Here is a 24,405-nt window from a genome sequence, read left to right on the forward strand (position 1 = left end):
ATTATTTCTGAAGGTAAGTAGCTAATAACTATAAATAATATTTTTGTACTAGTTCGTACAGTCTAGTACTGTCCAGAAACAACAGGGGAAGGTAAACTAGGGATATATAGTTCTTCCATGTTAACTTGGCACATGCATAAAATTATTCACGATTTACTTTTTATACTACGTCTCTTTTTTACTCACAGAAACTAGTATCGCAAAATTAAGCCGCTTGTTCATAGAAACCACAATAAGTTAAACAAGGATAAACAATACGGCATCTCTTTGATACCTTGTTTACTATGAATTTTGACGTTTATCATTTTCAGTGACCAATAATAGCCATTTTTTAATTATTACAGTGACAGTACATATATCAATGATATTATGTACAGATCGATGTACAGCTGGTTCCAAAAAAACTGATACGACTCTTAAAGCGTATTTTGTAGAAAATTGAGCAGTGTACTTTCTTCTTCTTCTTCTTTTTGTTTTTGGTCTCGCTGCAAGGCAATTACCAGCACGATTTATAGGCGATCTTGATGTAATCTGGCTCTAAGCCATATCAAAATCGCTGTCTATGTTCTTGTAAAAAGCTTTTGATGAGGTGTGATATAATGAATATGACTTTAATTATATTTAATTTATTATATTTTGAAGGATAAATACTTATTATTATTTACATACTGTTACTGTCACTGCCAAGTCTTAAAATTTGTCAGATAACTTCAACCTCAAAAAATGGCTGTTTGTTTATTTTATTATTTGTCTGTCATAATAAATATAATATAATGTCAGACCAATCATACACTGCTCAAAATGATCAAATCTTACTAGAGTCGTATCAGTTTTTTTAGGAACCAGCTGTACGTTTCACTTAAATGTTTTGATTTATCTGGTTTGAAAATAAATCATGACTTTTGTGCAAAGTTATAATGGAACAACTATATCAATACTGATGATGATAATAATACACGATACAATAGAATAAATTATATTTAATAAAAATTAATTTCATTAGACTTCATTACACATACAATTAATTTCAACATTTCCACTAAACGAAAAATTTTTCGTTGTACCCTAATAAAAAATATAAAAAATAACAAAAACACGATTAAAATACAATAAAGGGTATACCCCCGTTAAGATACGCAATGGAATTCACTCACAGAATTTAATTTTTTTCATTTTTTTTACGTTCTACATGATTAAAAAATAAGACTCATCGCAATTTTACCTTTTACGCCCCTCTCCCTACCCTCAAAAACCTCATTTTTTCGTTTTTATTATTTTTTTTTGTGTGGACTGAAAGTCAATTTCAAAATAGTCACACGCCTAGTTGTGGCTTTTACAAAACTTGTCTATTTTTTATAGACTTACAACTTGAGTGTACATAATCTAAAAATGCATTTTTTTTTTCAAAAAAAAACATGTTTCTTTGAATAATTGATGGATTCGACCGTTACTTGATGGAAGTTCATTTTATCTAACAATAAAACACTGAAAACGTTTGTTTTCTATACTTCCACAAAATTTATTATAACTAAGTGATATTCAAAAATTCTACATATTCAAAATAAAGGCCTTAAGCTATCTTTTTTAGAATCTATGGAAATTAATAAACTGAAAAATACAGATATAATTCTGAATGACCAACTCGAGACAAACAGCTCCCCACTCCTCAACCTCTTCAGTTGAAGACTTAAAAAGGCAAACACATTGTAAACTATATCACTTGAGAAAGGCACTCCGCCGAAACAGCTGTAGTCACTTAGTTATAATAAATTTTGTGGAAGTATAGAAAACAAACGTTTTCAGTGTTTTATTGTTAGATGTTTCTTTGAGATGGTTGCACGTTTTTTGTTGTATTTTGTGTGTTTTATCAAAACTATATTTCTCATTTTTTTAAGATTTTTCCGTAAGATGCGCCACCTTTAAAAACCCGAAAAACTTTTTTTAGGGGTTTTTTGGATTTTTTTCGATTTTATAGGCTTTGAAATATATCAAATCAAGGTTTTTTTATATGCTATATATAACTTGATGTAACTAAGTCCTTTAGGACATTCAGAAATTGGGCGAAACACCTTTAAGCCCAAAAAATCATGTTTTTGCAAGATTTTTAAGGATATTTCGTGGGCGTACTAGGAAAATCCACTAACCCCATTTTTTTCAATTATGATTTTTTAATACCATTAAATCCACAAACATCAATATGTTAACAGGAAAAACCGCATATCTCCAAATTCATCATCCACCGTGCTTAAATCGATACATTAAATGACAAAGAAAATCAACTAACACCATCTTTTTTCTAAGTTTTCTTGAATAAAATAATGTTTTTCCAAATATTTTTATGTACCGGGTGTCCCAATAAGAATGACTCTCGGCCATATCTCAGGAACCGTTTATAGTACAGCTTTGAGAAAAAAATATTTATAACAAAAGTTGCCTCGGGAAAAGCCTGGAAATTATTTTCATAATTGTAGGTCCACCGCTAGAGGGCGTAATTGAATATCAAAAATTAAAAAATCAAAATTTTACAAAATTTACCTAATGAAAGGGCCCTGGAAATCCAATCATCGTATTCTTCATAAAATTCTGCGCATATTTGGTTTCACAAGTTTAAGTCTACCGTTGCAAATAAGAGGTGGGGGTGAGTGGGAACCTTCTTATGAAAAAATGGCTGTAAGTCCGGTTCTGCTAAACCGAATTTTGCATACTTGGTCTTGTTGAAAACAGCTTTTTTTCGTCAATGTAAGTGTCTTATTTTCGAAATAGCCTAATAAGTAATAAGCAAGCTAGGAGGCTTTATTTGATTATTCTCAGAAATCTAGTTTTCTTTGGAAAATATTAAATACAAGTATGCATTTTTAATCCTGTACATATTACAAAATTAGCAACATAATACCGAAAACCGCATGCCGATATCTTTTTTCTATCTCGAGATATCTTAAGAAATGTGTAAATTTTAAACAAATGTTAATAGGTATAATAATAGGTGAACCAAAAGGTATAATAATGTTTAAATGCGTTTTTCTCAAAACTTTACTTTTGTGAGTTAGTGGATTTTTCCAGTACGCCCACGATTTGCTAAATATTTGCGAGGTTACTCATATTTTTTGAGATAGACTAAATTGAATCATTGCGTCTCCAATTCATATAAAATATATAAACAATAATTTTTTCAGACCTCAAAGAAGCAAATATGTACAACCATAGGTTATTCGAAAAACTAGGTGTTCCAGGGTTATTGGGGGGATTTTTACTAACATGGCGCTGAGTCTTATTTTTTAATTACATACAGCATAAAAAATGAAAAAAAATTAATTCTTTGAATGTGGGCGTTTTGCCTATCTTAATGGGGGGTGCCCTTTGCACAAATCTATTTACTGTCGATTACTAAACGTTTTACGTACATATTTACATATTATACAAGGTTGTATACCATTACATTATGAAATATCTTACTGGAAAGAGTTTCTTGAACTTACTGTATATAAACAGGTTCGAATCATTTTAAGGACGATGTTCAGAGTCCATTCTGATGAAGTTAGCTACAAACAATGACCACAGAACGAAATATTTGCGTTTGGCAGTGTTGCCATTTCCTTATAATGTATTTTATGTACGCCTCAAATACATATACAGAGAAAGCTTTGAAAAAGTACATGTTTATTATATTGTTTTATGAAAGTGTATGTGAAGGCAGAAAAGTATAAAAATAAAATGTGTAATGTTTTGGATATTATGATAATACGGCCTTGCCTGGCCATCTAATGCTTTCCGACCTACTCACGTTTGACATTAAACTGTTAATATAAATACAAGTAAAGTAAACACGAGATCGAATTGAAGTAATGATATTATCGGAAGTTTGTACATTATCATTAATGTAGATTTTTGCCTAGTATTATTTCTACGCGAGGGCTAATTCGTGTCTTCTCCATAGTAAAACAGTGCAGTATGTAGTGATTAAATAAACAAGTAAGTCAGATCAATTTGTTATTCATCCAGACTTCCTGAAGCGAATACGATCCATCCATGGGACATCACTAGAATATATGAATTAATTAACCTCCGACTTAAAGCCCTTAAAGCAGCGGTTCTCGACCTTTTTGAGTTATGTACCACCTACAGTTAATTTTATTATTTTTGGTACCACCTATATTTTTAAATTGTATTATGCTTCTTTTCATGAGCATTTTTCAGTGCGTCACAAATGATAGAAAAAAGGTAAGTTCGTGACAATATACATTTTAGTGACATGGCATTTTAGTTAAATCTGACAATTGTCACATTTTATTTGCAATTTGGTAAGAAAACAAATCAGTTGTGTTTATTGCATTTATAAAATGGTATTTTCTTTGATTTGTATAGTCTTACAAATTGTTCAGATTATATTCGTAGATATATTATATAATTCGAAAATTATTTTATTTTCGATTATGGCGCCATCTATTGACAACTAGAATAAATGTTATAAATGTCACCGACGAAATGTAATCACCGACGTGCGTTTTTTCTGTCACATACAATTTAATGCGTTAGAAAGAAATCGAAAACTGTGACGCACTGAAAGATCCTCATGAAAAAAAGCATATCAATACTTACTAAGTACCTACTACTATTTTAATTTTTTCTGTGTTTTGTGTACCACCGCCAATAATGATATGTACCACCAGTGGTACATGTACCACAGGTTGAGAACCTCTGCCTTAAAGACATTCTTATAATGGCAACACTGCCAAACACCTTCTTCTTCTTGTGGTGCTTTCGCCTTTAGTGGAGGTTAGCGACTACACTGACAAATATATCTCTGTCCAATGTGGCTCTTAACAAAGATGTTGAATCAAGGACGCTCCAGTCTCTGATATTTCTAATCCTGATCTGATGTCTACTGGGACCCCGTTTTCCTTCAATCTTACCCTGGATGATCAGTTCCGCGAGGGGGTAGTTTTCGTTTTTCATTATGTGTCAAAGGTAGTTAACTATTTTAACTTTAATAATCTTTAGTAGTTCCCTATCTGTACCTATTCCCCTCAGAACATTTTCGTTTGTGGTGAGGGTTGTCCAAGGTATTTTCAAGATTCTTCTATAAAGCCAAAGTGCAAAGATTTCTAACTTGTTAATCAGTGTTATGTTGAATGTCCAGGCCTCCGTTCCATACAAAAGTATTGACCACACATAGCCATGCAGAAAACGACATCTAATGCTGATATTAATACTACTGTTACAAAATAATCTTTTCATTTTGATAAACCCTTGTCGGGCTACGTCTATTCTCGCTCTTACTTCTTGTTTATTAGACCAGGACTAATCTGTAAAAAACGTGTATTTTTGGATGTGAGAGGTGGCATTCGGATTTTTGCAGATAAAGTTAGGTGACACCTTCAGTAATAATAATTGACTTATGCTCCTTCTCAAATATGCCCGGAACATTAATAAAAAAATTAAAATATTTAAAAAATTTCGAAAAATATCGATTTTTTCTGCTTTCTTTGCGTATAACTTTAAAACGATTCGTTTTGGAACAAAGTCGTAGAGAAATAAAATAAAGATAATTGAATTTTGTATGATATACGACTGGTCAAAAGTGTCAAGGTATTACCTTTTCTGCAATATAGCAATAAATACAAAATAAGGGGGCAAAATGCGCCTGTTGTTATTCAATGTTTCTTAACCACTTTGGTGGTACTTAGAACCTTAGTAGTTCGCTTAGAAAATTCTTATAACTTACTTAAATGGTCTACCAAATTTAATTAAAATCGACCTAATAGATTTGCATAATAAATTTGCAATGTAAATGTTTTTAAAAAAGTTCAAATTTTTTAAAATCTTTCTGAACAAAAAGTAGACTATTTAGAAGTTGGCTAATATTTTTACATATAAAGAGGTGCTCTACCTATCTAATACACTTTACAGAATTAAAATCGGATTATTTAAGGGGCCTCAGCAATGTTTTAAAATTATAAACAATTTTTTGGCTTATAAACAAATAGCTTTGTTTAATAATAATTTTTAGCAATGCAAATAATTAAAACCGATATAATTTGACTTAAACTTTCAAATGCTGTCAGCAGAAATGCTATTTTATTTTTTAATCAAAAGTTATTCTCGTTCAAAAATTGCAATTTTTCGATTTTTTGAATGTTCTACCGCGTTTATCTCGAAAACTATGCATCCTACGAAAAAACTTGTAAGAACATTTTTTGCTTAGAATTACCCAAGAAATACAAAAAAATGTTTATTTTGCGAAAAATCGATGTTATGTAATTCCTCAAGTTCTTTATTTATAACGATCTTGTCGACATCCGGATCAACTGTTACCCAAAAAAATTCGTGTTTTACGGGTCAAAATACATAAAAAAGACTTGGGTAAGTCCATCTAAATAAAGGAGCCCGTAGCACCCCCTCCTGGACACAACACTAATTTGTTATAAGCCAAAAAATTGTTTATAACTTTAAAACATTGCTGAGGCTGCTTAAATAATCCGATTTCAATTCTGTAAAGTGCATTAGATAGGTGGAGTGCCTTTATATGTAAAAAAATTGACAAATCTTTGTATGTTCTACTTTTTGTTGTGCAAGATTTTAAAAAATTTTAATTGTTTAAAAAAATTTAGATTGCAAAATTATTATGCAAAATCTAGTAAGTCAATTTTAGTGAAATTCGGTGGACGGTTTTAGCACATTACAAAAATTTTCTAAGCGAATTAGGAAGATTCCAAGTGTAACCTAAGTGATGGCAAAACATTGAATAAGGACAGGCTTGTTTTGCCCCCTTATTTTATATTTATTGCTATTTTGCAGCAAGGGTGTTAAATTAAGACATTTTTAACCAATCGTATCTGATGAAAAATTTAATTATCTTTGTTTTATTCCTATACGACTTTGTTTCAAAATGAATCTTTTTAAAGTTATAAGCAAAGAAAGTAGAAAAAAAAACGAAATTTTTTGAAACTTTTAAATATTTCATTTTTTTATTCAAAATCCATTCGAAAAGATGTCAGAAATTACAACACTGAACACATAACTCAAGCCATTGATAAAAATAAGAGTTTAAAGGTACTGCGCCGACAAATGACTGAAGGATCGAAAAATATTTGTAAACTTGTAAATAAAAAAGGAGAAATAACAACAAATAAGGAAGATATTTTAAAAATTGCTCAAGATTTTTACTCAGAATTGTATAAGCGAGAAGAACTTCCAGATCCTGATCAAAGTCAAATACCAAAAGTTCAAAATGTAGGCTCAGAAGACATCCCAGATATCACAACAGAGGAAATAAAATCAGCTCTCTCGGAGATGAAAAACAATAAATCACCTGGAGAAGATGGGATAGTCATTGAACACATCAAAGAAGGAGGAGAAACGTTAATAAATGTGTTGAAAAAGATGTTCAATGTTTGTTTGACAAGAGGGGTAACCCCCTCTCAGTGGCATAATGCAATAATAACCATAATGCATAAAAAAGGTGACATTTCAGATCTGAAGAACTACAGACCTATTAGTTTGCTCTCCCATACATACAAACTATTCATGAAGATAATAACAAAACGGCTTGTGAACAAACTGGATAGTTACCAACCTTGTGAACAGGCTGGGTTCCGCTCCAGATACGGAACAAACGATCATCTACAAGTTATAGAGTATACAAGTTATACAAACGCTAATAGAAAAGTGCACAGAGTATAACAAGCCTATCTTTCTTATATTCGTGGATTATGAAAAGGCGTTCGATACTATAGATCATCATAAAATGCTTCGAGCATTGGCGGACTGCCGCATTGACTACCGATATATCGCCTTGATTAAAAGTATCTACGAAACTGGTACAGCTTGTGTTCGACTTCATGAAGATACCAAGAAATTTAGAATAGAACGTGGAATTCGACAGGGTGATACTATCTCCCCGAAATTGTTTACAGCTGTTCTTGAATATATGTTCAAGCAAATGGAAGGAGAGGATAATATGGGAATCAATATAAACGGGGAGGATCTGAACCACCTAAGATTTGCCGATGACATCGTTTTAATATCTGATAGAGTTGATAAAGCTACAAAAATGCTGCACACGCTCTATAAAGTGTCAAAAACAATTGGTCTTAAAATTAACACCTCAAAGACAAAATTTATGACCAACCTTGTAGTCAGCGATAAAATTCAGATTGAGAGTCATAGCATCGACCAAGTAATAGCTTACAAATATCTAGGGCATGAGATTCGCTTAGGCCGAGATAACCAGACAACTGAAATACAAAGAAGGATAGGTCTCACATGGGCTGCTGCCTTCGGTAGATTAAATAACATTTTCAAGTCTAATATTCCAGTTTGTTTAAAAAGAAAGGTTTTTGACCAGTGTGTTTTGCCGGTTCTTACATATGGTGCAGAAACACTAACTCTGACAAAAAGAACAATAAATAAAATAAGAGTTACACAACGCGCTATGGAAAGATCAATGTTAGGTATTACCATCAGAGATAAAGTACCGAACCTAGAAATAAGAAGAAGAACAGGAGTCACGGAGGCAGTTGAAAGAATAGCCATGGCTAAATGGGTTTGGGCAGGACATGTTGCCAGACTGACGGATGACAGATGGACCAAAAAGATTCTGGAATGGCGACCAAGGCAGGAGGCATATCGAAGCAGAGGACGACCACCGACTAGATGGACGGATGATATCAAGCGCATCACCACAAATTGGATGCAAGAAGCTCAAGATAGAAATAGGTGGAAATTTTTACGGGAGGCCTACGTTCAGCAGTGGACAAATATAGGCTAGTTGATGATGATGATTTTTTTATTAATGTTCCGGGCATATTTGAGAAGGAGTATAAGTCAATTATTATTAACGAAGTTATCACCTAACTTTATCCGCAAAAATCCGAATGCCACCTCTCACATCCACCTAAAAACAGATCCTTCCTGGTCTATACAATCAAGTTGATTATTGAACCAGCAACCAAGATATTTGTATTGATTTACGTATTCAAGCTGTTGATGGTTCATATCTATTGGAAGAGGTAAATTTGTGTTCCTTGCCAAACACCAAATTTCGTTATGTCATTCATAATTTGTAGCTATCTTCATCGGAACGGACTCATAACATAGTCCCATTTTAATTTTTATAAATAAACTTCGCAAAAGCACAAAATAATCATCACACGGTGTATAGAAAACAAAATTTTGGAGCCTATGAAAAAGGAACTTAGTGGTGATGGCCTATCGACAGCAACAACGGACACATGCATCCCACAACGAGGAAGAGTAATTCTACAGATTTTAATCGAGAACTGGGCGAGGGCAGTTTAGAGTTCTCCGATTGCGGCAGTCTGTCGTAGCTGTGTTCGTGGCCTTGCGTTATATCCGCTAAAACGTGGACGGTTGCTACGTACAGGAAGGTTCCCGCCGAAAACAACATCGCTATACCTAAAAAAATCAGGAATATAAGTAATAGGTCAGTCAATGAGGGTATTTGGCTCCGAATTCCATCCTACTACATTGATTTACTTGATATTTTCACATTAACTAGGGAATAGCTCAAGAAACAAAGTCTACCCTATGCCGATGTGCGCTTTTATCTTAGAGGTGGTCCCCACCCGTTCTCGGGGGTGAAAAATGTTTTGGTTAAAATAGCCACGGAAGAGGCTAGAGAACCTAATTTTAAGCAAAAACTGTTCTATAATTATTTTTTGAAAACTCAATACTTTTTAAGTTATTCGTGGTTGAAAATTGGCCATTTTCATTGAAAGATGACACCTTTTCGGACAGACTTTTGCGAATACCTTAAAACTATGCATCTAACAAAAAAACTATATAAAATATTTCTGTAAGTTATAAAAAAACTAAGAGATTCGTTCCTTCATAAATCTTCTAGTTAAAATACAAAAAGGTAGGTAAGAAGAGTTTGTTTTTTTGCTGCATGCTTAAATCGGTGTATTCAACTTGAAATAACACAGAAACTGTCGATTTTAGGTGTATAATGACACTAATAACTTTTGTAGTGCTTGAAAAGACCTTTAAAATGAGCAATACTAAATTGTCGATTACATTCAAAATAAGCGAGATATTCTGCAAAAAAGTTGATGACATGTATTTTAAGAAGAAATGAGAAGTATATTTAACCCCTCATCTATCAGAATTTAAATATATCGTTTTCCTTCTACAATACTTTTTATTATAGTGTTATTTCTATGTTCAAAAAGTTGGACTGGATTTAAATAAATGGTTTTTGAAAAAAATGAGATCAAATTATAGAGCGCATTTTTGAATTTTCTTAAAAATCTTCTTTTTCCTCCATGTAACTCAAAAAAGATAAGAGATACGAAAAAAGATACCACACAAAAATATAGGGATTTTTCAGATAAAACTTTCCATTTTATTTTCCATTACTGTATCTCTTATCATTTTCAAGTTAGATGGAGAAAAAGGAAGATTTTCAAGAAAATTTAAAAATGCGCTCTATAATTTGATCTTTTTTTTCAAAAACCATTCATTTTAAACCCGTCCAACTTTTTGAACCTAGAATAATAACACTATACAAAAGGTATTGTAGAAGGAAAACGATGCATTTACATTTTGGTGGATGGAGGTTAAAATTACTTCTCATTTTTTCTTAAAATACATTAGTTATCAATTTTGTTTGCAGCATATCTCGCTTAGTTTTAATGTAATGGACCTTTAATATAGTTCATTTTAAAGGTCTTTTCAAGCACTACAAAAGGTATTAGCAGCATTATACACCTAAAATCGACCGTTTCTCTGTTATTTTAAGTTAAATACACCAATTTGAGAATGTACCAAAAAACAAACTATTTTCACCTACCATATCTCTTTTTGTATTATAACTAGAAGATTTATGAGGGCAAGTGTCTGTTTGTTTTTTTATAACCTATAAAAATTTTTAATATATTTTTTTAGTTAGATGCACAGTTTTTAAGGTATTTGCAAAAAACCGTTCGAAAGGGTGTCATTTTTCAATGAAAATGACCAATTTTCAAACACGAATATCTCAAAAAGTACATATTGGGTTTTCAAAAAAATTTATAGAACAGTTTTTGCTTAGAATTAGGTTATCTAGCGAATTCCGTGGTAATGTTAACCAAAAAATTTTCCAGTGGGAACCACCCCCAAGATAAAAGCACACATCGGCATAGGGTAGACTTTGAATTAGGAGATAAGTAGAGGCTAGGCCCAAAATTTCATTAAAATCCATGCAGTAGGATAGAATTCGGAGGTAATATCCTATTCTTGCTCCCATTGACTGGCGTATAAATATTTTGTTGATTTTTAGAAGTAGTAAAATATAGTCTAGTCGCAACATAGGGGATCGATCCCGTGGGCACTTTTAGGTCGCCGCGATTTGATGGTGGTATTATAGGTTTTTTGGGTCACTGAATCCAATGGAAGTGTTTTGGAAGCCCAAATGTGGTGCGTTTAATTGTTATTAACAAATTATGGTAATATTAGGTGTTTTTCAGGAATTATTAGAAGCCCAGTAAAGAAATTGATAGTGTTAAGGTCTTCTCTGATGTATTTTTGGTTGCTGAATCGAATGCGACTAGTCTCGATTACTCAAAATATGTTCTTATTTTGTTAATAACAAAATAATTGTTTATTCGCCGAAAAGCTCGAAATGCGTTATCTACAGCAAGTTTGTAGTCGTTTTCATAGTATGTATTTTTATACGCTAAATCGATTGCCACTAGTCGTGACAGCTTAAACGACGTTCCGACTTTGTTATTAATAAATTATTGCAAAAATAACGGTTTATAGTACGTTTATCCACGGTTTTTGCTCTAAATTTTAAGAAACCACTTAGATTGACATGAAATTTGGCATACAAATAACATGTCAAACAAAACAAGTGGTATTGTGCCGATGTGTGCTTTTACCCTGGGGGTGAGTTTCACCCCTTTATAGGGGTGAAAAAAGAAACCTTTAAAATAAGTCCGGAAGTGGATAAACTGATTAATTCTAAGCAACTTTTGTTCTATACAGTTTTTTCACTAAGTCAATACTTTTCGAGTTATTTGGTTTTTTTGTTGAAAGATGAACATATTCACTCACAAATAACTCAAAAAGTATTGACTTAGCGAAAAAACTGTATAGAACAAGCGTTGCTTAGAATTAATCAGTTTATCTAATTCCGGACTTATTTTAAAGGTTTCTTCTTTCACCCCCGAAACGGGGTGAAACTCACACCCAGGGTAAAAGCACACATCGGCACAATATCACTTGTTTTGTTTGATATGTTAGCTACGTGCATGCCAAATTTCATGTCATTCCAAGTGATTTTTTTTAAACTTAGAGCAAAAACCGTAAATAATCGTACTATAAACCGTTATTTTTGCAATAAATTATTAATAACAAAGTCGGAACGTGGTTTAAGCTTTCACGACTAGTGACAATCGATTTAGCGTATAAAAATACTATGAAGAAGACTACAAACTTGCTGTAGATAACGCATTTCCAGCTTTTCGGCAAATAAACAATTATTTTGTTATTAACAAAATAAGAACACATTTTGAGTAATCGCGACTAATCGCATTCGATTCAGCGACCAAAAATACACCAGAGAAGACCTGAACACTATCAATTTATTTACAGAACTTCTAATAATTCCTGAAAAACACCTAATTTTACAATAATTTGTTAATAGCAATTAAACGCATCACATTTGGGCTTCCAGGTCACTTCCATTGGATTCAGCGACCCAAAAAACCTATAATACCACCATCAAATCGCGGCGAACTAAAAATGTCCACGGGACCCCAGTGGCGTAGCTAGCCCCACAGGGGCCCCCTATCAAAGTTTGTCGCGGGGCCCTTTTCCGCGACTGATAAGGGATAGTGCTAAAAAAATGTTCAACAAAAGCAGCAAAAACACGTGTATAGAATAGAATAGAAATATACTTTATTGTCACTGAAGATTTTACAATTTTATGAACAAAGCGTAGGTACAAAGAGTAGAAACAAAACGACAACAAATACAGTTTACTGAAATTGCACAAATCGTCAATATTAGGTATTTACAAAATAAAAGATAATGAAATAAAACAAAACAATATAGAATGTTTCATTAATAATTGGAAATATTTTAACTGTAGATTTCTGGGCTCAAAATATTACGGTTTAAACTAAATCACCTACCCCGAAAAGGCTTACTAAGGGAGCTGGAGCTCTTTGAAGATGGTGCCTTTTAATTAGTTTTTTTGAAATACCTCTAGAATACATCCATTTAGAAAAACTAAAACTGGTACGGCTATTTATCTTCGAGAGATGAGAGATAAATCTATTTCATAAATTGCGAGTTTACTGGTCATATGCATCCTCTTTGGGTAGGGCAACGGTTATTTTATCGCATAACTTTTTTGTCTTTAACTTTTAAGCATTTTTGACACTGGGTTATTAAATTGTATGGTATTCTAGTACCTACTAAAAGTTACTCTTACTTTAAGTCGGTAGGATACAGCGTTTTCTAAAAAAATCGATTTGAAATTTTTTCGTTTCTTGAATTTGATCAAAATTTAAAATTTTTTTCAAAAAACGGTGTATTTTACCGACCTAAAGCAAAAGTAACTTTTAGTACTAGAATACCTCATAATTTGATAATCTAGTGTCAAAAATGTTTCAAAATTAAAAACACAAAAAATACTGCGATAAAATAACCGTTGACCTACTCAAAACACACGCATATGGCCGGTACTAATATAGAAATTCGCAATTGATGAGATCGATTCATCTCTGGAATAAACGTACCAGTTTTCGTTTATTGTTATCATAGTTTTTTTTTGAAAATTTTTTTCAAATTAAAAAACACAAAATTTTCAAATCGACATTTCTAGAAAACGGTGTATCTGTATCCTATCGACTTAAAGCAAGAGTACCTTTTATTACTAGAATGCCTCACAATTTAATAATCCAGTGTCAGAGAGGCTTAAAAGTTAAAGATAAAAAAGACAGATAAATAGTCGTACCAGTTTTGGTTTCTCAGAATAGAAGCGTTCTGGAGGTATTTAAAAAAACTAATTCCAAGATGTCTTTTTCAAAGAGCTCTAGCTTCTGTAAGAAGCATTTTCAGACTAGGTGATTTGGGTTAAATCTTAATACATATGTTGAGCCCAGAAATCCCTAATTAAATTATTTCCAATTATTAATGAAACATCCTGTATATTGCAAAATTTAAATAAATTGCAAATTGCATAATACAACCTTAGGAACTAATAAGTTCAGCGTATAACACTCAAATATAGATAATAATAATAAATCTGATAATCTCTAATAATCCAAAGTCAAAAAACAGATTTGAATTGAGACTCACTGTTTTAAAACAGATTCAGTTTTTTCAAGCCAAGGGTGAATAGACATTGAAAAGGAGCTTAAACAAAGAAGCTCTGTTCTTTAACGTCGAGCGACCGGCAAATAGATATACCTAAATACAATTTATAGATAAAGAACAGATTACACGAAAATATACGCAAACAATACACAGTGTTTAATGTTTCAAATTATCAAAGGTAAAGTGATTACGAATATTGCAATTTCGCATTATACATTATAAAATGTCTCACACAGCCAACGGTGAATAGACAATAAGAAGTAGCTTGAAAACAAAAAACGTCTGTTGTTATAGAACCGCGAGAGGCAGAAAATATATAGGTACCTGTACAGTACATAAATATAGTTTATAATAAAGAATCCATTACACGAAAATGTCGATATCCCAACAATATATGTACACTGTTTCAAAGCGTTTTAATAGTGAAATAATTGCAGAATATTTTGTTCAATATTTTGAATGGAATTTTGTTTCGACATGCTGCATTGGGGCCCCTGAATGTCGGGGGCCCCGTATAATTGATACGGCTGATACGGCGGTAGCTACGCCTCTGCGGGACCCCCTATGTTGCGACTAGACTAATTAAACCATGGTTTTTACTGCAGTAAATGTAAGAAGATGTATCCTTAGAACATAGATCTTTAAATAGATTTTCTATTGACTTAGATTTTTAAATGCTTCGTTTTTTGGGGAAAGCATTAAATAAATATAAGAATATGGCTTACCTGTCGCATTCAGTGAACTAAGAGTCTCTTTTTGCTTCTGTCCTATTCCGAAATACGTCAAACATGTTAGGACGGGAGCAGCTAATGAAAATATCAACAAATGTTTACGTATCCTCTGCCTAAAAGAAAGAAGCTTATATAAGAAATATTTACAAAACTATAAAACGACAATCACAATTTGAAGCATCACAAATATGAGAAAACCGTAATTTTCTTTTGTAATTCATCCTGAATAAGAATATTTTATCAATGATTTCTGTTAAACTTAATCTGAAAACTAGAATACCTTATTATGTAAAATTAGTATTTATTTATTTATTCCTTCTTTATATAGAGTGTTTCATTGGGAAACGGAAATACTTTAATGATGAATAGAGGTCACCGAGCCGGTTCTAGATATACTACATTTTTTGCCCTACCGACTTTTATAACCGAGTTACAGGGTATTTTATCGATTTTGCCCATTTTTTTCCTAAGCCATAACTTTAGAACCACCCTGTATATTTTTTTGATATTTGGTACACATATGTCTCATTCAAAACCCAAAAGACCGACATACTAACCATAACAAAAATCCAGGTCCGGATTAACAAAAAATTATAAAGTAATTGTGACCTTAAAAAAACACCCTGTATATTTAAATTTTGAAAATCTGTTTGCATATTTGAAAAGAGCACAAAAAAGTAAGTTTATTGGTTCGCTTCAATTTTTCGGCCAGACAATTTTATGACTTTAATTTTTAAATTATATTGAATTTTTTAAGAACTCATGACATTAAAAAGCAGATGTTATTAACTTTTAGTTATAAATTATTAAAGTTAATGAATAAATACTCATTTTAAAAATAATCAATACTTATTTACCACATTGGAACCCAATTACTAATGACAAGAAACATCCAGGTCCGGATTAACAAAAAAATATAAAGTAATTGTGACCTTGAAACAACACCCTGTATATTGAAATTTTGTTTGTGTATTTTAAATGACCATAAAAAACTGCGTTAAAAGGTGCATGTCAAATTTTTGCGCAGATGATTTAATTACGACAATTTTGAAATCATATTGATCAATTATGTCAAGGTCACAAGATGCTGCCAGAAAAATGCAGAACAATCCCAATGTAATTAGAAAATCGATTCGAAATCTTTTAAAACGAGCAAGGAAATGCATCGAACAAAATGGCGGACATTTTGAGCAACAACTGTTATAGTTCAAATATTTTTAATTTATGTTAAATTGTTGAATTGTTTAAACGAATTTTTGAAGTGAAAACTTCTTTAGGGACGTTGTGCGATTTTTGGATAGGGGAAAAAGCATTGAATTCGCGACCGTCACTGCGACCGTCATCTCTTCGGCAAAATAAATTTTGTACGTATCTATATTATGTGTATGTATACATAAATTGTATAGAAGTATTCTAATTTAAAATAAATGTAAAACCTATGTGTGCATGGGAAAAAGGGTTTATTTCGCGACCGTCATAGCGACCGTCATCTCTTCGGCGAAAAAAATTTTGTACGTATATTTATTGAAGTGAAGACTTCTTTAGGGACGTTGTGCACTTTTTGAATGGGAAAAAGTATGAAATTGGCGACCGTCATCGCTTCGAAGAAATAAATTTTTGAAGTGAAAACTTCTTGAGGGACGTTGTGCACTTTTCGGATGGGGAAAAAGTATTGAATTAGCGAACGTCATCGTGACAGTCATCGCTTCGGCGAAATAAAATTTTAAAGTGAAAACTTCTTTTGGAGACGTTGTGCACTTTTTAGATGGGGAAAAGTATTGAATTAGCGACCGTCATCGCTTCGGCGAAATACATTTTTGAAGTGAAAACTTCTTTAGGGACATTGTGCACATTTTGGATGGGAAAAAGTAATAAATTAGCGACCGTCATCGCTTCGACGAAATAAATATTGGGTGAAAACTTCTTGACGGACGTTGTGCACTTTTTGGATTACTTTTGGGACGTAGTGCACTTTTTGGATGGGAAAAAGTAATAAATTAGCGACCGTCATCGCTTCGACGAAATAAATATTTGAAGTGAAAACTTCTTTAGGGACGTTGTGCACTTTTTCGGTGGAAAAAATGTATTAAATTAGTGACCATCATCGCTTCGATGAAATAAATTTTTGAAGTGAAAACTTCTTGAGGGACGTTGTGCACTTTTAGGATGGGAAAACATATTAAATTAGCGACCGTCATCGCCTCGACGAAATTAATTTTTAAAGTGAAATTTTCTTTAGGGACGTTGTGCACTTTTTGAATGGGGGAAAAGTATTGAATTAGGGACCGTCATCGCGACCGTCATCGCTTCCATGAAATAAATTTTTTAAGTGTAAACTTCTTTAGGGACGTTGTGTACTTTTTGGACGGGAAAAAGTATCAAATTAGCGACCGTCATCGCGACCGTCATCGCTTCGACGAAATAAATATTGGGTGAAAACTTCTTGACGGACGTTGTGCACTTTTTGGATTACTTTTGGGACGTAGTGCACTTTTTGGATGGGAAAAAGTAATAAATTAGCGACCGTCATCGCTTCGACGAAATAAATATTTGAAGTGAAAACTTCTTTAGGGACGTTGTGCACTTTTTCGGTGGAAAAAATGTATTAAATTAGTGACCATCATCGCTTCGATGAAATAAATTTTTGAAGTGAAAACTTCTTGAGGGACGTTGTGCACTTTTAGGATGGGAAAACATATTAAATTAGCGACCGTCATCGCCTCGACGAAATTAATTTTTAAAGTGAAATTTTCTTTAGGGACGTTGTGCACTTTTTGAATGGGGGAAAAGTATTGAATTAGGGACCGTCATCGCGACCGTCATCGCTTCCATGAAATAAATTTTTTAAGTGTAAACTTCTTTAGGGACGTTGTGTACTTTTTGGACGGGAAAAAGTATCAAATTAGCGACCGTCATCGCGACCGTCATCGCTTCGACGAAATAAATATTTGAAGTGAAAACTTCTGAGGAACGTTGTGCACTTTTTGGATGGGGAAAAATATTAAATTAGCGACCGTTATCGCTTCGACGAAATAAATTTTTGAAGTGAAAATTTCTTTAGGGACGTTGTGCACTTCTTGGATGGACAAAAATTATTGAATTTTCGACCGTCCTCACTTCGCTGAAATAAATTTTGTACGTATATAAATTATTTGTATGTATACATAAATAGCATAGGGCATACGCATCGCGTATATGATATAGGTATAGCAGTTCTTTGTGGATGGGGAAAAAGCATTGAGCTCGTAATTTATATAGTATAAGAAGTTTTCACTTCTGTCGGCACTCCCACGAGTGCCTTCAATTTTTTTTATTAGATATAGCTGCTTTTTTAATTCTTTACTAAATCATTAAAATATCCCAATTCTCGCAATGCTAATTTTTAATGATGTGCATATAGCTACAAATCCAGCGAATCCACTAAGCCAGCGTAGTAAATAAGTATTAAGTATTTTTAAAATAAGTATTGATTCCATCCATCCATCCATCCAATGGCACTACAGCCCAAATCGAGCCTTGGCCTCCTTCAATAAGCTTCTCCAATCATTTCGATTTACCGCTGTTCTTTTCCATGAACGCGTTCCCAGAAAGTTCCTGGCATCCTCATCGACTTCGTCTTCCCATCTCTTTTTAGGTCTTCCAACAGGTCTTCTTCCCTGCATTCTTGCATTCAGAAATTTTCTGGGGATTCTACTCTCATGCATGCGGACCACGTGCCCTGCCCACCGTAATCTCTGCAGTTTAGTGTGTTGTGCTAGAGTTGGTTCGCTATATTAAGTATTGATTCATTAACATTAAATTATTAAAAGGTAATAATACCTGGTTTTTAATCTCAGAGTTCTTTAAAATTTCAATATAATTTTAAAATTGATGTAATTAAATCAACGGCGAAAAAATTAAAATGAACCTTTAATAACATTTAAAATGCGCAGACAAATTTTCAAAATTTCAATATACGGGGTGTTGGTTCTAGGTCACAATTACTTTATATTTTTTTGTTAATCCGGACCTAGAATTTTCTTGTCATTAGTAATTGGGTCGTTCCAATGCGGTAAATAAGTATTGATTATTTTTAAAATGAGTATTTATTCATTATTTTTAATAATTTATAACTGAAAGTTAATAATACCTGCTTTTTAATGTAAGAGTTATTAAAAAATTCAATATAATTTCAAAATTAAAGTTATAAAATTGTCTGGCCGAAAAATTTAAGCAAACCATTAAACTTACTTTTTTGTGATCTTTTCAAATATGCAAACAAATTTTCAAAATTTGAATATACAAGGTGGTGTTTTAAGGTCCCAATTTCTTTAAAATTTTTTGTTAATCCAGACCTGGATTCTTCTTATGGTTAGTATGTGGGTCGTTTGGGTTTTTAATGAGACATATGTGTACGAAATATAAAAAAAAATGTAAAGGTTGAGTCTAAAGTTATGGCTTAGGAAAGAACTGGGCAAAATCGATAAAACACCCTTTAACTCGGTTATAAAAGCCGGTAGGGCAAAAAATGTAGTATATCTAGAACCGGCTCGGTGACCTCTATTCACCGTTAAAGTATTTCCGTTTCCCAATGAAACACCCTGTATAGAGTGTTTTTTTTTTCATAGCGATTTCGAAATAAAAATGGTCATAGCTCGCTAAGTACCCTGTATAGTAGTGTGAAACTTCGTATTGTGAAGAAAAGGGATTATGAGAGGAATCTGAATATAAAAAAATATACAGGATGTCCTATTTCAAAAATTGTATTGATCACCCTGTAAAATTCGGCATATTCTGTCCCATAATGGAATTATCGACCACTAAAAACTCACCTTATCTGTATATTAAATAGACAATGTATTTTACATTCTATTACCTTTGTAAAATGACGATAATGTTAATTTGGTGATAAACGAAATGTACATAAAAATATTAACGACTGTAAACATAACTTTTTAGATTATTTTTGCACAGTTTAAAACATATATTTATGTAATGAGAAAACACACGAAAAGTTTTCAAATAAAAGTACACTTTACTCTTATGTACAGGGTGAATCATATGAAACTGATATTATTTGACCTGTAAACCATAGGACCATACTGTACATTATTGACGATTTATCTAATTTTAGTAAATTGTAGTTGTTATTTGTTATTTATATTATGTTTTTCTTTTGACTGTATGTAAGCTTTGTCCATAAAATTGTAAAAATTTTCAGTGGCAATAAAGCATATTTCTATTCTATTCTATTCTATTCTACCATAGTTTGGGTTCAGAAACGGACTAGGAACCAGAGAGACGTTATTTGCGTTTGATGCTCAAAGATGCACGGATATGAATGTGGATGTGCATATTTGTTACGTTGATTTTGAGAAAGCATTTGACAAAGTAAGGCATGAAAAATTAGTCCAAAATCTAAAGACGAAAAACATAGACCAAAGGGACTTACAAATAATAACAAACCTTTACTGCAATCAAAGAGCACAAATTATAATAGATAACGAACCCAGTCCAGAAATTGAAATCAGAAGAGGAGTTAGGCAGGGATGTATTATATTTCCATTACTCTTTAATGTATATACTGAAGCCGTTTTTGAAGAACCATTACTATCTCAAAGTGAAGGAATAATAATTAACGAAAGATCTATTAACAACATAAGATATGTAGATGACACAGTGATTATGGCAAGCTCTGCCGAACAACTCCAATTACTACTAAACAAAACAAACAGTTTCTGTGAAGAATCAGGACTAAAAATGAATATAAAAAAGACCAGATACATGATAACTAAGAAAACAAACATACAAAACAAGCATACATTTGGGAGCATTGGAGCATACAAAGAGGAATGAACGCATCCCTAAAAATCATAGTGTCTTGCATAATTTTCAACATGGTTTTACATCTTCTAAGTCTACAACTACAGCTCTTGCAAATTTCGTCAGCTTAGTGTTGGATGCTTTGGACAGACGAGAGAAGGCATGTGGTTTATTTCTCGATTTGTCCAAGGCTTTTGACACTTTGAATCATAATTTGTTGCTAATAAAACTTGAGGGGATTGGTATTCGTGGTGTAGTTCTAAAATGGTTTACTTCCTACCTAGAGAATAGAAGACAAAAAGTAAAGATAACATCTAATGGACTTGTAAACGAATCAAACACATTGCATATCAATTATGGTGTCCCTCAGGGTAGTGTATTAGGTCCTCTACTTTTTATAGTATTTGTTAATGATATAGCTTTGGTAACTAATTCACTGACTGGGGTTAACATCAGCGGATGATACCAACATTCTAGTCACAGGAACATTGATCAAAATTTGCAAAATAAAACTACACAGATACTATCCACCATCAACAGTTATTTCTTATCCAACAAACTAGTTTTGAATGAAGAGAAATCAAAGTATATGATTTTCACGTCAAATAATTTATTAAACCATCAAGCCACTATAAAATCAGCAATAGATAAAACAGACTGCACGAAGATGCTGGGGGTCCTTTTAGATAGTAATTGTAAATGGTCAAACCACACTTCTAATTTGAATTCCAGATTAAGTAGCGCATGTTATGCATTGAGAATTTTTTCACGTCTCTTTAATACATCAATATTAAAAACAGTATACTTTGCCCATTTTTACTCAATAGCCAAATATGGCATTGAAGTCTGGGGTTGTACCTCTGAATTAGAGCAGATATTCGTACTTCAGAAAAGAGCTATTAGGATAATGTATAAAATGAAATTTAGAGATTCTTGTAGAGGCATCTTTAGACAAAACAATATTCTTACAATTCCTGGTCTGTATATATTTTCGTGTATAATGTATTTACATTGCAAAATTTATGAATTTAATAAATTTCAATTTAACCATGTTTATTCAACAAGATTTAGAGAAAATCACTTTATGCTTCCACAACGTCGTTCTGTTTTGTAGGAAGGTAGCACACATTATGCAGCCATAAGTTTCTTTAATAAATTGCCAATAGATATACGCAGTGCTGTTTTTGTAACAATAAAGGTTCCGGTACGCAATGTTTCGGGGGGACTGGGGAGGGTTCATAAAGGGAGTCTGCCCCCGGGAAAACTTTTTAAATTTAGCCTCAATAAGGGCGTTTTAAAGCTATTTAGGAGCAAGGAAGAAATACAGGAATTTGTTTATAATTTGGTTGTTTTTTATTTTTTGTCCCAAAAGGTGCCGGTACGGCGTACCGGCGCGTACCGTCACAAAAACAGCACTGGATATACGAATAAATTTACATCAGCCAAACTTTCGGAGGTGTGTACATCAATACATTTGTGAGTTAGAGCCATATTCTAAAAATAACTTTTAAGAATGTATTATCGTATTTATTAATTTATATACTTTTAAGATGTATGTCTGTAACTTTGACTTGTCTCATACATGTACTTTGTATAATGTCGCATGTGATCAATAAATTTGACTTGTCGACATGATTCGGCCTCCTGTTCATATTGCTCAGCGAGCAATTTGTACTTTAAAAGAATGTTGAAACCAAATAAAACAAAAAGTATAGTAATCTCTAAAGATCCAATAAGGTGCAAGCTGGAAGTGAACGGCAAAATAATCCAGCAAGAAAAAAGTATCAGCTACCTGAGAGTGCTAATGCACAGTTATGGAGACACAGAACCGGAAGTTGCCCAACAAGTAAACAAAGCCAACAGAATAGCAGGATGTCAGAAACAAAGGCCAACATCTATAGGACAGTAGTTAGGCCAATTATGACTTACACTGCGGAAACAAGACCTGACACCACAAGGACAAAAAGACTGATGGAAACGAGTGAAATGAAAATAGTCCGAGATAGCACAGGAAAATCATTACGGGACAGAACGTAGCACAGATCTCAGGCAAAGCTGTAATATAGAGAATATAAATGACTGGACACGTGGACACTGAAAAGAAAAAAAATAATCCGATTTTAATTCTGTAAAGTGTATTAGATAGCTAGAGAACCTCTTTATATGTAAAAAAATTTGCAAACTTCTAAATGGTTACTTTTTCTTCAGAAAGTTTTTAAAAAATTTGAACTTTTAAAAAAAAATTAGATTGCAAAATTATTCTGAAAAATCTATCAGGTCAATTTTAATGAAATTTGGTGAACGATTTAAGTATGTTGTAAAAATTTTCTAAGCGAATTACGAAAGTAAGTGCAACCAAAGTGGTTGAAAAATATTGAATAAAAACAGGCTTATTTTTCCCCTTATTTTCTATTTATTGCTATTTCGCAGAAAGGGTAATAATTTAAAACATTTTTAAGCAGCCGTTTATCATACAAAATTCAATTATCTTTATTTTATTTCCGTACGACTTTGTTCCAAAATGAATCGTTTTAAAGTTATAAGCAATGAAAGTAGAAAAAAATCGATATTTTTCGAAATTTTTAAATATTTAAATTTTTTTAGTAATGTTCCCGGCATATTTGAGAAGAAGCATAATGGTAGGGGAGCCCAAGCGGGGATTTTTGCAGTCACTCGAGCGCGTCAGATTAGCATATGGTGAGAGACCTGGTACCCTGCAGATGTACCTCTACTATATTGGCTCTTAACACAGGGGAGTTCGTTAAGGGGGGCCCGAAAAAAAAAATCTACCCTTAAAAAAGCTCGAAATTGTCAGATTAAGATAAGGTAGATTAAGTACATGCAAAAGAGTGTATATTTCAAAAATCTGACGATTTGAGCCGGGAGTAAGGAAATGGGCGAGTCCCAAAATTTCACAAGAAAAAAGCGAATATTTCGCGAAATGAATGACAGATCGAAAAACTAAAAAATATATGCTCAATATTTTTTAAAAATCTATCGAATGATACCAAACACGACTTCTCACAGAGAGGGGTGGGGGGTAAATTTAATATTTTTAATACGAATCCCGCGGTATTTCGCGAAATGAATATCAGATCGAAAAACTGTAAAATACACTTATTCAATATTTTTGAAAAATCTGTCAAATGACACCAAATGCGACCCCCCATGGATGTGGGGTGGGGGGTTACTTTAAAATCTTAAATAGGAACCCCCTTTTTTTTGTATTGCAGATTTGGATTCCTTACGTAAAAATAAGTAACTTTTATTCGAAACATTTTTTCGAATTATGGATAGATGTCGCTATAATCAAAAAAAAACGATTGTTGGAAATGGAAAATTAAATTAAAAAATGGCAAGCGCCCACTAAAATGGAAAACTTTACTTAACTTTTTTTGGTTTTAGGACCTACTCTTTACAACCCAATAGGTCCCCAAAGCGCTCGAGTGACTGCACATTTAGCATACTTTGCTCCCCTACCATAAGTCAATTATAATTATTGAAGTTGTCACCTAACTTTATCCGCAAAAATCCGAATGCCACCTCT

General features: G+C 32.7%; 1 protein-coding gene across 1 annotated transcript in view; it reads right to left on the bottom strand.

The window, feature by feature from the left end:
- Positions 1 to 962: 962 nt before the first annotated feature.
- The window catches only part of LOC114328273 (zinc transporter ZIP9-A), a 43,897-nt gene continuing 20,454 nt past the window's right edge, over positions 963 to 24,405 (bottom strand). Inside the window, exons 4-5 of the mRNA XM_050647388.1 lie at positions 15,051 to 15,169; positions 963 to 9,414 (exon numbers count right to left, since the gene is read on the bottom strand). Coding sequence (XP_050503345.1) covers positions 9,194 to 9,414; positions 15,051 to 15,169 — 340 coding nt within the window. The 3' untranslated portion in view covers positions 963 to 9,193. The remainder of the gene's footprint in view (positions 9,415 to 15,050; positions 15,170 to 24,405) is intronic.

This window comes from Diabrotica virgifera, chromosome 3 (assembly GCF_917563875.1).
Source record: "Diabrotica virgifera virgifera chromosome 3, PGI_DIABVI_V3a".
NCBI classification, from domain to species: Eukaryota; Metazoa; Arthropoda; class Insecta; order Coleoptera; family Chrysomelidae; genus Diabrotica; species Diabrotica virgifera.